General features: G+C 42.6%; 1 protein-coding gene across 7 annotated transcripts in view; it reads right to left on the bottom strand.

Annotated features, from left to right (window-relative positions):
• The window catches only part of ELMO1 (engulfment and cell motility 1), a 592,800-nt gene that overhangs the window by 450,265 nt on the left and 123,797 nt on the right, over nt 1-18,738 (bottom strand). For all 7 annotated transcript variants that reach the window (XR_004026459.1, XM_003268937.4, XM_030796572.1 and 4 more), the window contains 2 exons: nt 8,942-8,982; nt 7,874-7,946 (listed from right to left, as the gene is read on the bottom strand). Coding sequence is in view for 5 of the 7 variants with exons in the window: in XM_003268937.4 (XP_003268985.1) it covers nt 7,874-7,946; nt 8,942-8,982 (114 nt within the window). In the remaining 2 variants the exon portion in view is untranslated. The remainder of the gene's footprint in view (nt 1-7,873; nt 7,947-8,941; nt 8,983-18,738) is intronic.

Here is an 18,738-nt window from a genome sequence, read left to right as displayed (position 1 = left end):
TAAGGTACACAGAATCATATGGTCAAATTATTAACCCAAGTTCCTAATAATCTCTTCAAACAGGACCCCTTTTAATTACCCCAATGACTGGAATTGTTATCAACCCAATCTTCCTCTAGATTGAAAACTCTATGGAGACAAGGACTGTACCTTAATTATCTTTCTCATCGCAGCACATTAACTGTCACATCTGGGCAAATCCATTTCTCCTTCTTATAGTCCTATGCTAGGAGTGTCTGAATCCTAAAATTAGGTATGTCCAAAGGGGAAGTTAAAATTTGATATAAATTAGTCAGGCGACATGTTTTGGCTGTGTCTCCACCCAAATCTCATCTTGAACTGTAGTTCCCACAATCCCCATGTGCCAATGGGAGGTAAGTGAATCATGGGGGTGGTTACCTCCATTCTGATGTACAGATCTGATGGCTTTATAAGGGGCCCTCCCCACTTCACTCTGCACTTCTCCTTGCTGCCTCCATGTGAAGAAGGACGTGTTTACTTCCCCTTCCACCATGATTGTTAGTTTCCTGAGGCCTCCCCAGCCCTGCAGAACTGTAAGTCAATTAAACCTTTTTCCTTTATAAATTACCCAGTCTCAGGTATATCCTTATAGCAGCATGAGAAAGGACAGGAACAAATACATCAGGTAACTGAATATTAACATTTTATCAGGCTGTGTAAATAGGCAAATTTATCAAGAAGATATCACTTCGGAAATAAATAAAATGAGCTGTTTTATTCAACTGCAGTGTATCATTACTACCCTCAGCCAAGCTGTCAAGGAGATAATAGATAGTAAGCTCTTTGAAGGCAGACATTTAAGACTATCATCTCGCTCTATGTTTTCATTGGACTCAAAGTGCTACCCAGCATTTGTTGTCAATCTCTATGCGAATTTTAAAACAACCATGCAGCCGGGTGGGGTGGCTCACGCCTGTAATCCCAGCACTTTGGGAGGCCGAGGTGGGCAGATTACCTGAGGTCAGGAGTTCAAGACCAGCCTGGCCAACATGGTGAAACCCCGTCTCTACTAAAAATACAAAAATTAGCCGGGCAGTTGGCACATGCCTGTAATCCCAGCTACTCAGCAGGATGAGGCAGGAGAATCATTTGAGCCCAGGAGATGGAGGTTGCAGTGAGCCAAGATTGCGCCATTGCACTCCAGCTTGCCCGACAGAGCAAGACTCTGTCTCAAAAAAATAAACAAACAAATAAATAAATAATAATAAAAAACACCTATGCATTCTTTTCCTCTCCATAGTCAACAGTTTTCTCATTGTTTCTGCCATAGGTTGACAATTCTTCCAACAGAGTGTATTCGGAGTAATCACAAAGGAGTCTGCAATCCAATCATTTGTCATCAAGTCCAGCTTAAAACCATCTCAAGCTTCCCAATGATCTTAGGATGAAGTTGAAGATCTTTAAGATGACCTTAAAAAGCATTCAGAATCAGGGCATATGCAAAACTTTCCAGCCACATCTGGATGGTCCTACGCTGGCTTTATCACTGTTTCTCTGCACACCACGAATCTGGCCCACTTTAAGAGGTTCCCATCTATCCTCCCTCCTTTCCTCCTAGATCTCTGCCTAAATATGTCACTTCCTCGAGGCTTAATTAGGCCCAGACACTCACATTTCTCCTTTGTGGCACTCACTGTCACTGTAACTGGTTAATTTCAGGTAAAGATTTATTTTGTCTGTGATTATCAAGAAGGTTAGAGATATCCCCAGGGTTTAGCACAGTACCTGGCACACACTGGGGAGTCACTTCTAGTTGCCTCTATTGGATGTGATCACATGTGGCTTTTTTCCTCCCAGCATGTCCATTTCTCTCTGGCTGCCCAGATGATGAGTGGCAGAGTCCAGATAAGCAGCCTGTCTAGCAGAGTCCAGTGCTTGCCAAAGGCTGGGGACAGGAATACAAGCAGCCTTTGGGCATCCACACAACATCCATAGCAAAAATCAGGTTTGGTCATCAGGCAAAAAGGAAATAACTGGGTAGCAAGAAATGGGTTTAACAGAGGAGACAGCAGGCAGCGGGGTCTCAGAACAGGAAAAAGAGGCAGCACAGGAGAAATGCTTGGAGTCAGGAAACCCTGAAGGGATAAAGGGACAGGCCAAAGGGAAAAGCAGTGTATTAGTCCGTTCTCACACTGCTAATAAAGACATACCTGAGACTGGGTAATTTATAAAGAAAAAGAGGTTTAATGGACCCACAGTTCCGTGTGGCTGGGGAGGCCTCACAATCATGGTGGAAGGCAAAAGGCACATCTTACATGGCAGCAGACAAGAGACAGAATGAAAATCAAGAGAAAGGGGTTTCCTTTTATAGAACTATATTTCTCGAGAGACTTACTCATTACCACGAGAACATTATGGAGGAAACCTCCCCCATGATTCAATTATCTCCCACCAGGTCCCACCCACAACACGTGGGAATTATGAGAGCTACAATTCAAGATGAGATTTGGGTGGGGACACAGCCAAACCATATCAGGCAGGAACATTTTTCTCCACCCATTATTGCCTGTGGACTGGCCCAAGAGGAGCTAGCCCAGGGCTGCTGGTGTGTCTTGCTAAGGCAGCCACAGTGACTTCTGTTGATCAAATCCAGAGTCCTTCACCAAAGGCAGCAGGAAAGGGATTGTTGCATAGGGTATTTGGCTGGTTTAGGAAATTTACAGCTTTCCTGGGCATGAGTTTGCTCAAATTAAAACGCCTGCCCTAGAGAAAGCTCTTTGATTGAGGGTAACAAAGACAAGCATAAAGTGATTTAAGCAAATGGGTGGGGACTGAAAAGTCACAGCAGGTCTCTCACAAGGATGCAAAGACAGGAAGCACAGAAACCAGGGCTGGAAAATAGGACTGCAGGCTTCTCCCTGTCCATCTGCTTTGATTTCCTCCCAGGCCTTCATCCTTGCTTACCTCTAAGTCTCAATCCTTTCTGGACACTGGGATTATCTGCTTACTTACAGCTGGATCTACCACAGCATGATAGTTGAACTGAATTCTGCAAAATAGTGGAATTCTCTCCCGACCAGAATGAAATGCACAAATCCAAGGGAGTGCACAATTCTGGCTGCCAGGGATTTTGGGAGGCTCAGGGGCTGTCTGAGAACCCAGGGCACTTAGGAAGTGGGAAAGACAAAAAAAGGGGGTGCCCCCCAAACAACCCTACTTCCTTACCAAAGGTGCCTGGGGCCAGCTTTGCAGAGAGGGCCTGAATGAGGCTTAGCTAATTTCTGTGCTTACAAGATAAGGAATTTATCTAAATAAGACATTAGTGATACATCACTATACTTCATATATGCTAGAGTAGATCTCAGTATGGAGGAAGTGAGTATCATCCTGCAATCATCATAAAATCTCAATTATCCACAAGCTCACAACCTATCCTCCTCATGGCTTCCTCTACTGTGCCCTGTGTTTTCTGGGGACTCACCTCCATACATGCTTAGGATTAGGGATGACAAGCCAATTTTCCTGTTTGTCTAAAAAGAATGGTATTCGTGCAATCACACTGCCTTAGGCAGTTATATGATCCATACCAAAGGCAAATATAAATGCACTTTGTGAAGCTCTAGTAAGTGGAAGGTTACCTGTTACAACTTCCTCCAAGTTACCCTCAGAAGGAATAAGGAAGCCACAGACTGAAGCTGGTAACCAGTGTTCATAGTCTGTAACTTCCTGTATTTATTGTTTTTGAGGCAGTTACCATTAGGATCACTGGCTTGATGACAGTGATGCCCAAAGAAAGGGCATCATAAACAAATTGGGGCTGAGGCAATGGTACAGAGGGTTTCTCAGAGATGGCATAGAGAGCTCTGGGTTCAGACCAACCTGGGTCCAAGTCTCAGCTTGGCCACTTCTGATCTGTACTACCTACACAAGTTGTTGAGTAACCTCTCTCAGTCTCACTTTTCTCGTAAAATGAAGACACCAATATCTGCATCATTGGACTGTGATGAAGGTCATAAACTAACAATGCTTATGCTGTCTCAGTAGAATTGTTATTCAAAAGACAAATTCCACTTAAACATATCCTTCACTTATCATTTTTTATTCTCTCCCTCTCTCTGTCCTGGACATCACCCTGAAATAGTTAAGTTTCTAGAGCAGAATTTGAACTTGTGAATCACTGAATCTTAACTTTCTCTGAGGCATTTCCAAGTGATGCTTCTGCTGAATGCTACTTAACATGACATTTTCCCCCACTGCACCAAAAAAAAAACCTCAGTTAATGGCCTAATAAGCAAAGGAAGACTATTTCAAAAAATGGGCTTGGAGAATATTAGAAAAGCAGGGAAAGTGCCTTCCAGAGGATCTTAGAAGAGAATCACAAGCATCCATCAACCACTGTTTCTACTGAATTGTTTGGCCAGCTAGAGAATCTTTTTTTTCTGAAACCACAGGTGATTTTCATCTTCAGCAAAAAGACAGAGACGGTCTCATATATAAGGGAAAATCAGTAACTAACAGCATGCACAAGTTTCAAAAATGAGTCACCGGTTACCATGGTGATGAAAATATTACCTAACAAATCACTGGGCTGTAAGTAACCAAGATGATGCTAAGTACATTATTTTTAAAATGGGAAAAAATGTCTGTATTTTTAGGAATACTTGCAAGGAACTAGATGGACTAAGCAGCAAACCGAAGGCAGCCCAGGATCGACCCTGTGGAGCCAGGAGTCACCGTCATCTCCTGCTCTGTGCGTGCTGAGCTCCGTGACACATGCACACCCACAGCTGTGCCCAGTGACAGCTGCATGAGGAAGAGCAATGACACTGTATTTACAAACAAAGAACTATGATAGGGAAGATGAGTCTTATCACTCCCTAAACTCTTCATAAAAGAATAATCTCTGCTACAGCCCACTGAAGATGAAAAACTCCATGACAGACTTGGTGGCCAGTCCTTTATAAACTCAACTTCAATAATGTCCTCAGGCAAAACAAGATTCCCAGAAAATAACTAAGATGCACCATAAAATAATAATTTCCCCCGTTCTCAATAGTTTGAATGTTCTGAGTGTATATGAATTTTAATTAGGAAAAAAGCATAACCATTATATGATGTTAATAATTTTCAAATTATGCCAAGAAATGGCAGCACACAAACACAGTCCTACATACTTTGTTTTTTGTTGGTGTTTTTGTTTTTGAGGTGGAGTCTTGCTCTGTCACCTAGGCTGGAGTGCAGTGGTACAATCTTGGCTCACTGCAACCTCCACATCCCAGGTTCAAGTGATTCTCCTGCCTCAGCCTCCTGAGTGGGACTTCAGGCATGTGCCACCACACCCAGCTAATTTTTGTATTTTTAGTAGAGACGTGGTTTTGCCATGTTGGCTAGGCTTGTCTCGAACTCCTGACCTCAGGTGACCCACCCGCCTTGGCCTCCCAAAGTGCTGGGATTACAGATGTGAACCACGTGCCCAGCCCACGTTTCTAAATTGAACTTTGTGCACAACTTCTGGACAGAAGGCATAATGTCCCGTACACATGGGCTCCAGCTCTTTAGAAAATAGGCCCCAGGGCTGTTTCTCCCAGTGGTTCCAGGTATCCAGCATGAGACTGCCCAGAGGGTGCCTTAAAAATGAAAACTCCCAGGCCATATCCAAGTCCCACTCACTCTGAGTCTCTGGGGTTGAGATCTAAAGCCCTACATATTTTTTTAAGGTTCACTGTGCCATGCTTATGTTCTCTATGAAGTCTGAGAACCCCATCTTTAGTAATCTTCACTACACTGAGGTCTCCAGACAATGGTGACAGAAGACAGGACACCACCGGGGGCCATCTACCAGCACAGATTATTCAGAGCCAGAACTATTCATGACTCAACAGCTTTTTTACCACAACCCAGGGTAAATCTACATGTATTATACATGTGGGTAGGTGGAATAAATATTTCACAAGCAACACAGGAGATACACTCTGACCTAATCTACTCTACTATGTTCCAGTGTTTAATGCTCTGGCAACTAACTGAATTGATTTCACTACCCACTAACTGGTATGAATGAAACCATGGCAATACCTTTAACTGCTATTATTTAACTTGGATTTCTATATAATCTCTTTAATCTCACAAAGAATAGCATGCAAATTATATAGATGCAGTATAAAATAAATGAAAAACATTAAGAAACTGAAGCAAAGGGAAAATAGAGACAGGAAACTGAACGTTTAAGTCAAAGGAAGCAAAGGTAAACTTAATATACAAGGCATGCCAGGAAATCGAGTTCACTTGTTAACTCCCAGCTTTGTTTTTTCTTTTTCTCTCGAGATAGAGTCTCACTCTGTCGCTCAGGCTGGAGTGCAGTGGGGCGATCTCTGCCCACTGCAACCTCCGCCTCCCAAGTCCAAGCGATCCTCCCACCTCAGCTTCCCGAACAGCTTGGATTACAGGCGCCCACCACCACACTCAGCTAATTTACGTATTTTTAGTAGAGACGGGGTTTCACCATGTTGGCCAGGCTGATCTCGAACTCCTGACCTCAAGTGATCTGCCCCCCTTGGCCTCCAAAAGTGCTGGAATTACAGACGTGAGCCACCGCACCTGGCCCAGTTCCCAGCTTTGTAACAATCAATGTGAAGAAGAAAACAGCATCAGTTGCAAAATTTCCAGTGTTCATCTGGGAAGAAGGAAGCAATTTCTGAGAAGCATTCAGGCCTTTGAGGCCTCTCTCCTGCTGAACTGAATGCCCTCCCTCCTTCTTTGGGGTAGAGCAAGGGAGTCATAAGTGGAAGTAGGACCCTTGTTACTGCCTCCACCTTCTACCACCACCTGATTGATGGATGAAATTACAGTCACTCTAGGGACTACTGACTGGGACAAACAAAGCCTGCAAGACACCGAAGCCTGAGGCCACCTGATTCTCCCTCCTTCAAGAGTACTTTGTACTCACTTCTGTTTCAGCACTGGCCACCTTGTTATAATGACAGCTGTTACCAGGGCTGTTCCTTCCCTCCCTGCTGACCCCCAAGATTATCAGTTTAGAAGACAAAACTGGCTCATATGCATTTCAGTGAGCTCAACCTAAAGTTGTGTTGGATGCAAAACTATTGTGGAAATTCCAAAAGACAAAAATCAAAGAAGCACAAAAACCTAAACTTGCTTCTTGTAGAATCAAGTATGAAGCATTAGTCTAACCATTTGTCCTCAATGATTCAGTTTTGTACCGGTTAAACAAAGCCAGTATTTTTATAGCCCAGGTTAGTCTTAAGGAAGAAATCCGTAAACAGATGTAATGTGCATGGCTCAGTTCCTGGCATGCAGTATGCACTCAATAAATTCCAGTGTACCCCTCCTCTATCAGGGATCTTGTACATATTACTTTTACTTGCTCCCAGGGCCATTGCTGTCTTCACAAATCCCTCCTTCTCCTTTAATCTTGCTAAAAAAGGGTTAAAATCACCCAAGAAGAGAGCTGGGTTCTCAAGATTCATAGAACACTCTTAGTGCCTACATACATAATGCCACATTTGAAAAGGTTTCTTGTCATTATTTCACGTACTTTAAGCAAGGGTTAGAGGCTACTTTGTAAAAACAAAATCTGAGAAAGAAAAACCCAACTAAGTCATTAAGTATCAAATAAATTATTTAACTAAGCAGTAAGAGAGACATATTCACTGTCAGAAGGCAACTGCAGTTGCTAAACAAGACACTAAACATATTTGGTCTTTACTCTCGAGCTGGCAAATATCATCTTGTGGATACTAAAGTAGCAGTTGTTTGTTTTACAGATTCTATTTTCATGGATAGTAGAGACCTAAAATTTAGACCTGCATGTCTAGTCCCGAACAGAGGAAACATCATCATGATTTACTTTCCTTCAATATGTGTCCCATATTAAATAATGTAGTTGACCTACCTTTTCTGTGATATAGAAGTTTGAACTATCGGCATGCTGCAGTGCAAAATATTCATGGTTGGCAAGAGACCACCTTAAAAATACAAGTGTATACCGATTAGAAAAATGAAAGTGGCCATTTTCATTTTTATAATTTTTTAGTGTTGGATGAACTAAGCACCCTGTGATTGGAACTGGACCAATCCCAACATATACCACAATGCAGTTCCTAAAGCAAAATGACTTTAGCCTACCTTCCATTACCCTGAGACCAATCATTTCATGTGTAGACTGTCTAGACCTGATGCTAGGCCTACTGCTCACCTTTAAGCATTTCATCCTCAAGGCTTGGTGTGGGAGATTTAAATACAAAGCTTTACAATTCTACTTATTTTAAGGGATTGAAGCAAAGAAAGAAAAACAAAGAAAATAAATGCAATTTAAGTTTTTGAAAGTTGGCACATTTTTATTGTCTCTGTATTCTACAATCCCCTATCAGTACAGTTGATGCAGATTGAAACACTCCAATTAAGTACTCTAGGCCTTATATACATTTCAGTTAACACAATTATTTTCACAGTTCTGGTTTAAAAAAAAAAAGTCATGCAGCGACCATATATACATTTCCTTTGTATTGTTTAGAGCAGCCACAAAGAAGTAGGAAAGTCATATCAGTGTGAGATCCCACGGAGCAGCACAATTACCCACTGCCTTGTCTGCTCAATTCTTTCATCCTCTATGGGGACCTGAGTGGTCCTCTCAGTTTATACCAGATCAAGTGTATACTGTGTCCTCAAAAACCTTTAGAGTACTCCCTGCTGGGAAGGACAAAAGGAACACAACTTCCTAAAATAAATAAAGCCAACCCCACTGTGCACATAACAGCCATTTCACACTTTCTGCTCTTTGAGGACTAATGGTAAATTCTGTTGGAAAAGGGTGTGATATTCCTACACAGTAATTCTTAGTGACTTTGAGCAAGTCAGTGGGTGACTTACGAATAATATTTTACTATCCTACGGGAAATATATTATTTGCTTGTCAATTTATCAACTAGAATGCCTTAGATAAATCCTGAATAACACTTACCCATCACAGACTTCCTTTATTATTGCAGACAGTGGTTTTTTCTGCAAAATAACAAAAAAAGGAAATACTTTCTGTTAGTTTCATTTCATCATTTTAAATTTAAAAAAAGAAGAAGCTTCATAAAAAGATTAAGCAAAGAGAATTTACATTTGCTATTCTTGGTTGTTGTCAATGAGTCTCTTATTTTTCTCAAGGTAACAATCTACCAGCTGTCACCACCAAATTTATTAATGATTTATTACCCCTGTGGTCCTTTTTTCTATACTTAGCATTATTAGTTGAACAAAATATGCATCATATTTAATTTGGCCACACTGAAATTAGGGTGAAAATATAACTTTGTTCAAAGATCTCACAGACAACAGAAGCCCATGAGGCCAAGTCAAAACCAGAATCCCTCAGGAGTAGTACATGAATCAGGCAAGCTGCAGTTTGGCTTCATGCAAAAAGCTTGGATTCACGATATTTTTATGAGAACATGCGGCAAATGGAACATGAGGTGTTACGAAATGGTTCTTACAAAGTACATAGAATTCTTCCCCCGACGATGGCCCCAATAAATGCCAATCATGCAGCAGCTTGAGCCAGACACACTCCAGTAATGCGACCATGACACCATGTGCCCTGGTGTCAACTGGCGGGTGACCACAGCTGTGCTGTTGCGCCTAACAGCCACATTTGTGCTCTGCCTGCCCCCAAGATAGAAGGAATGCAGCAGAGAGACACACCAGCTCTCCCAGAGATGTGGAAACTCTTCCTGTTTTGGATGCAAACAAGACCCTGTCTGTCTCTAGGATGGGGAGTATCATGTCAACACAAAGAACAAATCACAGACAAGAAATGAATGAGGAAGAGAAGATGAGAAATCAGAGATGGACGACAATACATGGTCCTGGATTTTCAGATACAAAACCATAAAAAAACTGTCTACATATAAGCAGGTTTTACTCCTGTCTATGTGAAGGGCAATGTGGTATCTGCGAAGAGATTCTGAATCCAATAGATCAGTTCAAATCCAAGCTCTATCAACTTGTTTGCAGTGTAAGTAACCTGCAATTTTCTTCATTTGCTGAACCCCAGTTAGTTTATCTGTAAAATGGAAATAGGTTCTACCTACCCCTCAGGCTGTTATAAAAATTAAATTATATTAATTATATTAAATTAATACAAAGGGCAAAAGACTTCAAAAAAGGATTAGGACTCCTGAAAGGGCTCCATTTCCTCCTTGCATCCTCACTCTTGGATGTGATGCTATGCCTGCTCCATTGGTGAATTCTAAACACCGTTTGTACAGTCCTCCCCAAGGGCCTCCCTAACCCCTGCTAAAGGCCCAATTCAGTGTACGGTGTCTCTCCAGTAAACTCTCTCCCACTGGAGCTCAGTCCTCTATGAGCACATTCACTACCATGTGTGCAGAAAAATGTCTGTCTTTGCCTACAACTATAAACACAGTTGGAGGTGTTTGTTGCGCACTATTCACAATATCCAAGATTTGAAAGCAATCTAAGAGTCCATCAACAGATGAATGGATAAAGAAAATGTGGAACATATACACAGTGAAGTATTCAGCCATAAAAAGAATGAGATCCTGTCACTTGCAATAACATGGATGGAACTGGAAGCCATTATGTTAAATAAAATAAGCCAGGCACAGAAAGACAAACATCACATGTTCTCATTTATTTGTGGGATCTAAAAATCAAAATAATTGAACTCATGGAGATAGAGAGTAGAAGAATGGTTACCAGAAGCTGTGAAGGGTAGTGGCAGGGTTTGTGGGAGAGGTGGGGATGGTTAATGAGTTCCAAAAAAAGATAAAGAATGATAAGACCTAGTATTTGGTAGCACAACAGGGTGACTATAGTCAATAATTTAATTGCACATTTTAAAATAACTAAAACAGTATAACTGGATTGTTTGTAACACAAAGGATAAATACTTGACAGGATAGATACCTCATTTTCCACAATAAAGTTATTATATATTGCATGCCTGTGTCAAAACATTTCATGTACTCCACAAATACATATACCTACTATGTACCCACAAAAGTTAAAAAATAAATGAACACAGTTGGAGAGAAAGGGAAACCTAGAATTACTGAGGGGCAGAAAGATGATGGGGTTATTCCTTATATCCTGAATCTGTCCTCTAGAATAAGATGACAATGGCAATTGGGTTCTACTGTAGTTACACGTTACACAAGTCCTAGGTCTTAGCAAGAAGCTGTCCAGTGTTCATGGCTCTTGCTGTGAGCTGAGGAACAAATGTGTTCTCTCAACTAAATGACAAAGGAACTTCAGAAACAGAACTTTTTTCCGTAAGACAAGAATTTTGCCCTTCCAGCTGCCAGAGATTCCTCTAGGCTATCGATTTGTGATTACTTATCAGAGAATCTCCCCAAGTTTCACTTCATGCACCCTCAAAAACGAAACATAAATAACGGAGCCAGGTTTTAGTCTTAAATTACATTGAAACAAAAAGTCAGGGCAAGAAGGTATTGTTGAGGTAGGATAAGGCATCAAAAGCAACTGCTCCCAGATTTAGACTTAGAGACTGAAGTCTCAGCGGAATTACTTGGATTTTAATTCAGGTCTGATTCACAGATAGAGAATCAAGTTTTAAAAGACAGAGGTCTCTAGGGTACTATTATACTAGAACATAATGAAGTTGGATATATGAAAGGAATAAAGACCACAGATGCACAAAGCTTAGAGACTTAATAGAGAAAGATGAAAGAAAAACTGTAAACCACAGAGGAAAAGGAATATAGTTGAGTGAACACCCATAGGGTAGCCTAGCCGATTGAAATGAGTGTTACATAATGGTGGGCCCCTCCATTCTTCCATCTACCCCAACCAAACATTAGCCCTCACCACCCAAAAACTAATTCCAATAACCTTTTCACCGGTCTTACTTCCCTTTTCCTGTCTGCCTTATTTGACACTGTTACTACGTCCTTCTTTTTGAAACCCCCTTTCCAGAGCTTCTATGATATAGTGCAATATTTTCCTCATTCTCCTACACATATAACTAATCCTTCCATGAAGTCCAACAAATCCTTCATAGTTGCTCTTTTACCTGTAGCTCTCTAACTCCAGATTTCTTTTCTCGTCTTTTCTGCCTTTATTTAATCAGTCAGTTCCTCATGGATCTCATTCTCTTCAACTGTCCTAAGTCTACAGTTGTAGCCCCAAACACTCCCTTGCAAATCTCTAACAGTCTGTTAGACAGAACATTTTACCTCTCCTGCAGGTATCTTATTAAAAGTGGAAACAAAAATCATCACTTTCACATTCCCTACCCCTTAATCTACCCAATGGTAGCACACATCCCTCAGATTCCACACCCGATTCTGCCACGACTTCTCTGCCCTCATTATGGCACCACTACTGCCCAGGAGTCTCATTAACCTTTACGTCTTCACTCTTCAGATATAAGGTGCTAACAGGTTATGTAGATGTTTCCTCTGTGATGTCCACAGCATTGCTTCTCACCGCCTAACTCTTCTTCTGAACTCCTGACTCTCCTCATTCCAACTCCTGCCATCAAATAGATCTTTGAGCGTACACCCCAATCTCATCACCCTTAATTCTGCTTCCTCTGACCCGGCACCCTTTCCTGAGTACTAGCCCATCATTAATAACTATTTGCCATGAATTTCCAATCAACTGCTTCCCTAGCGAATCAACCCAAAATGCTACGTTCCATCAGTTCCTACACTCAACTTGCCTACTTTCAGCAGATCTTTGAGGCACATTTCTAGCGAACTTGTCCTTGTCTTCTCTTTCTTCCTTAATACGTTCTGTGACATACACATTTGCAAGACACTAAGTCTCATCATTACTTCTTCCACAACCTCTCTCCCTTTTTATCTTTCCAGACCTTTCCTATCACCTTTATTCTAAAGATCCCATCACCAGGTCCCTGCAGATAAGTCTCCACATCTCCATTTTTTTTTTCTCCAATCCCTATGTCAACTATAAATACACAAAATTAGACTTTACCCACAAACTTTGCTCATATCACTTGTTTGCTCCAATAAAACTGTCAGTCCCAGCTGGGCGCGGTGGCTCACGCCTGTAATCCCAGCACTTTGGGAGGTGGAGGTGGGCGGATCATGAGGTCAGGAGATTGAGACCATTCTGGTCAGAAACGGTGAAACCCTGTCTCTACTAAAATACAAAAAAAAAAAAAAAAAATTAGCTGGGCGTGGTGGCACATGCCTGTAGTCCCAGCTACTCAGGAGTCTGAGGCAGGAGAATTACTTGAATCTGGAGGTGGAGGTTGCAGTGAGCCAAGATCAAGCACCACTGCAGTCCAGCCTGGCGACAGAGCAAGACTCTGTCTCAAAAAAAAAAAAAAAAAAAGTGTCAGTCCCTTAGCTTGTCAGCCAAAGCCATCCCCAATCTGGTCTCAGTAATTCTACTATTCTGTACACGTTCCCCATGCTTCTGGATCTTTATGGTGAATCGCCAAAAAAAAAACAAACAAACAAAAATCCCACCTCCACACTTTCGCTCATGCCATTTGCTTTGTTGAAATGGCGCTCTCCTTCTTTCTGTTCCAACTCTAACAAGGAACTCTTACTTACCATTTAATATCCATGTCAAAGCCACCTCCTCTAACCAGATGCCCCCTTATCTCCCTAAATAGATCTAATTACTCCCTCTGTGTACTTAGCACATTAAATTAATCACTTCTGAGGACTCTGCGTATCTATCTTACCTCTGTCCCTTGAGAACGAGGCATCTTAATTCATTTCTGTAGCCTTCCCCACCCCTCAGTACTAGTTACCACAGTATGTAGGTGTTAATAGGATCTAATAGGAGACTCAATACACCTCTGCTAAACGAAAAACGTCTATACATTCACGAACTTTCCTTTAAAAAACAACAACAACAACAAAAGCCAACTATTTTTAATGACAGCCTGGATTAACCAGCACGTTTCCCATTTCCTACCACTGCTGGGTGACTGTGAGCAGCCGCTGGCCATAAGCTGTTAGACACTGAAAGCTGTCACTACTCCCTATGCAGAATCATTCGTGTAGGAATTAGGCAATTCATGGCTTGGAAGAGCACTGAGCACCAGCTGGTAAAGAATGTAATTCAACAGATGATAAATCAGATACCAATCAAACAAGTGTCACCATCAGTAAGCATGACCAAAGAGGTGAGCCTTATACTCTCATAAGCAGACAAGACTCACCAAGATACCCCAAGTATCTTGAAAACACGAGCCTGGTATCCTTGTTTTTTCTCATTTCCTATAGAAAGCCCTCTGTCTGACATGAGCTCATTGACTGACCAGTAAATTCCAAGCCAAACGCCAGCTCTGCCTTATGGACTTTTTAGTTAACATTTGTCCAAAAGTTTACGTAAGGTACGTCTATCTGTCCAATTCTCCAAGACCTGAGAGTAGAGTGATATGAATAATATATTAATAGCTTTCTGTAGACCGGCTAAATAATTTGCTTTTCATTTCATTGAAAGAAAAGCCCCAGGAGGCTGGGCGCGGTGGCTCACGCCTGTAATCCCAGCACTTTGGGAGGCCGAGGCGGGCAGATCATGAGGTCAGGAGATCGAGACCATCCTGGCTAACACGGTGAAACCCCGTCTCTACTAAAAATACAAATAATTAGCCGGGCGTGGTGGCGGGCGCCTGTAGTCCCAGCTACTTGGGAGGCTGAGGCAGGAGAATGGCGTGAACCCGGGAGGCAGAGCTTGCAGTGAGCCGAGATCGAGCCACTGCACTCTAGCCTGGGCGACAGAGCGAGACTCTGTCTCAAAAAAAAGAAAAGAAAAAAGAAAAGCCCCAGGAGAAAAATTAATTTAGTTCAAAATGATGAAACTGCTTGATTCTTCTCCCTATAACTCCATAAACCCCAGAGGAACTAAAAAGTAACTCCCCTTTTTTTTTTTTTTTTTGGTAGACGGAGTCTTTCATTGTCACCCGGGTTGGTGTACAGTGGCATCATCTCGGCTTGCTGCAACCTCCCCACCTCCCGAGTTCAAGCGATTCTCCTGCCTCAGCCTCCCCAGTAGCTGGGACTACAGGCATGCACCACCACAGCCAGCTAATTTTTGTATTTTTCGTAGAGACAAGGTTTCACTATGTTGGCCAGGTTGGTCTCGAACTCCTGACCTTGTGATCCACCCGCCTTGGCCTTCCAAAGTGCTGGGATTACAGGCATGAGCCACCGCACCTGGCCCTAAAAGTTAACTTCTGTACTCAACGGGAAAATATCTGGGTCGGGCGTGGTGGCTCACGCCTGTTATCCCAGCACTTTGGGAGGCCAAGGCAGGTGGATAGTTCGAGCTCAGAAGTTTGAGACCAGCCTAGGCAACATGGCAAAACCTCATCTCTACAAAAAATATAAAAAAGGCTGGATGCGGTGGCTCACGCCTGTAATCCCAACACTTTGGGAGGCCGAGGCAGGTGGATCACCTGAGGTCAGGAGTTCGAGACCAGCCTGGCCAACATGGTGAAACGCCATCTCTACTAAAAATACAAAAAATTAGCCAGGCATGGTGGCAGGGACCTATAATCCTAGTGACTCGGGAAGCTGAGGCAGGCAGGAGAATTGCTTGAATCTGGGAGGCAGAGGTCGCAGTGAGCTCAGACCATGCCACTGCACTCCAGCCTGGGCGACAACAGTAAAACTCTCTTTCCAAAAAAAAAAATAAAAATACAAAAATACAAAAATTAGCCAGGCGTGGTGGCGTGCGCCTATAGTAACAGCTACTTGGGAGGCTGAGGTGGGAGGACTGCTTGAGCCCAGGAGGCAGAGGTTGCTGTGAGCCAAGATAGTACCACTGCACTCCAGCCTGGGTGACAGAGCCAGACTCTGTCTCAAAAAAAAATTGGTATTGAGGCCAAATTTTTTTAACTGCTTCAGTATGTTTCCATAATTTATACAAATCATCACTAAATTTCTTAAGCTTTTTGTTTGGATTATCAAAACTGCCTTCCAGGACTCAACAGTGAGCTGAAAAACAAGAGCAGGAATTTTTCCAGAATAACTTAGAGGATAAGGCAGTTACCACATTTCTATGTGCGGGGATCAAGGCCCATAAGCACGGAGGGCCTGACCCCACATTCTTTTCCCCATTCCCCTTCCCAACAGTGAGGTCATCTTGCAGCATATCAAAGTCTTTCTTCACTTTATAGAATATTCTGGGGAAATTTTAATGTTTGCAAAAATATCGTTATTTGTTAAATGAAGTATGCATTTCCATATGAATCTGACTGGCAAAGTACCATGTGTCAATAGCTACATTCAAGGAGTAGCTTTTCTTATTAAGGATGTATTCCTCTTTTTATCTTAATTCTTTTTCTCTAAAAGAGTTCCTTTGTTAACTTAATTTACTAAAGACATAAGTCCACAAAGTAAATTTCCTACACAAGAAGATTTATTGCCAATTTTTGTAACATAAGTTAGATTTAAGGCTGGAAGTGATGGCTCATGCCTGTAATCCTAGCACTTTGGGAGGCCAAGCTAGGTGGATCATTTGAGGTCAAGAGTTTTTAGACCAGGCTGAGCAACATGGTGAAACTCTGTCTCTACTAAATTACAAAAATTAGCTGGGTGTGGCAGGCACCTGTAATCCCAGCTACTAGGGAGGCTGAGGCAGGAGAATTGCTTAGACCCAGGAGGCGGAGGAAAAAAAAAAAAAAAAGCTAGATTACTGAAAATGGCCAAATTCTCTACCAGCTGATTTTCAATCTATCTCTCTCTCTATTCCTTAAAGTGAGTATTGGTCTTTTGCTTTCCTTTCTATATTCTTTTTCCTTTGCCTATAATACAATGCTGGTACCACTAATTCCTAAATCCATGTCTCCCCTCTGAGCCATCTTCTAGGTTTAGTCCTGCATAACCCGTTATGCGGATCCATGGATCACAAGGATGCCCTGCCACCCTTTTAAATTTAACACTTCTTTCTTTCTTACTATTCTCCTTTTGCCTCTTCTTGATCTCTTAAAAAAATATATGATCACTCTCTCACTCAGAATACATGTTCCTTTAAGGCACTAGAGACCCAGCCACCTGGGGAGTCCTTGGCTGTTTATTTAGGAGGTGGCCAGTCCAGTCTTCCTGGAGGCACCTTCCCAGGAGACCCCCAGCTGTCAGCCCTCATCAGAGCCCCTCCCTGCCCCGCCTCTGATGAGCCCTGGCAGGCCCTGGCTGCACAGCCACCTGTTCCTGTCTGCTGGCCAAGGCACCTGGCTTGGGGACTTTACTAAGCCCAAATGCTCACCTTGGAGAGCTCAAGTCTGTTGCTGCCCACATTTCTGCCTTGACACTGGCCTGCTGAGGCTGGCAGCACCCCCAGCCAATGTGCCCACACACCTGTTTTAGCCACTATGGAGCGTGGGCTGCCGTTCTCAGCTCTGACATCCACTTGTCCGGCCTCTGCCTGCCTCAAAATGGGCATCACCCAGAAAAAAAAGGCTGCTTCCATCAAGTTTATTCATTTCAAATGTTTCTAATGACATGGGGAAAATGTTCATGAGGTGGTATCAAGTGAACAGACACCAGAAAAGCTTTCAGAATGATGAATTTTTATTGACTACGTGCTTTTCTCTATCTTCCCCCCAACTATGAGCTCTTGGATGACTTTATTATTTATTTATTTGAGACAGGGTCTCACTCCGTCACCAAGGCTGGAGTGCAGTGTTATGATCTTGGCTCACTGCAGCCTCAGCCTCCTGGGTTTAAGGGATTCTCCTGTCTTAGCCTCCTGAGTAGCTGGGACTAGAGGTGTGCACCACCACACCTGGCTGGTTTACTTTTTGTAGAGACAGGGTCTTGCTATATTACCCAGGCTGTTCTTGAACTCCTAGCCTCAAGCAATTCTCCCACATTGGCCTTTCAAAGTGCTGGGATTACAGGCATGAGCACCGCACCTGGCCATCAATGACTTTAGAGGATTTCCTGGGATTGAATCCCGGCTTCTGCAGTCCCTGGCTTTGGAACCTGGGCTTGTTACTTCTCTCAATGCTTCTGTTTTCTCTTCCTGTTATGAAGATTAATTGAGATAATGGTGTAAAATCCTTGAAACAGCACTTGGTACATAGTAGGGCATTACATAACGTTATCTACAGATAGCTTCTTTTATTTACTTACATCCCTTGGACACTTCATACATACTTTAAAAAAAAATGCTGGTTAAAGAAATTGAGCGAATAAATGAATGAAAATCCAATTCCTCCTTCTTCCTTAAAGTGGCTCCAGCCCCCGATGCTGCCTTTGGCACTTGCCGCATCCTGCTGTTTATTCTTAAATTCATCTTCTTGTGTTTTGCCACCTGCATGGCACTTACTTTGGCGGCAGAGACAAAAGGCCACAGTGCCTGTGGGACACTGTCCCCTCCCAGGCGCGTGGCTGCTGGGCCTGGAAAGGCATGCAGTTAATGAACGTTGATTAAAAACCCATCTTCTGCTTCCGACTTTTAGATTCTCTTTTTTTTCTGGTCTCTTACTGACTGCCATGGAGGCTCAGGGGAGCAGCTAAAGATGGATCACAGCAAGCAGAGGAGAGAAGCAGTCCCTGGTCCCCACTGCTCCTCCACCCTTCCGTTCAGCAATAGCCTCACGGCCCTCTAACTGCAAAATGCTTTTCCACAAAGACTTAAAGTTTTTGGTCCTAGACTATTAAAAAGCATTTCTCCAGTGCTTAAAAAAAAAAAAAAAACTACCTGACAGATGCTTTATTCTAACACTTTGAGGTGGTACAGCACAGCACTTGGGATTTTACTTTGCTTTTATAGATAGAAATTCATTGAACATATTCT

This window comes from Nomascus leucogenys, chromosome 17 (genome assembly GCF_006542625.1).
Source record: "Nomascus leucogenys isolate Asia chromosome 17, Asia_NLE_v1, whole genome shotgun sequence".
NCBI classification, from domain to species: Eukaryota; Metazoa; Chordata; class Mammalia; order Primates; family Hylobatidae; genus Nomascus; species Nomascus leucogenys.
This window is presented reverse-complemented; position numbering and strand designations above follow the sequence as displayed.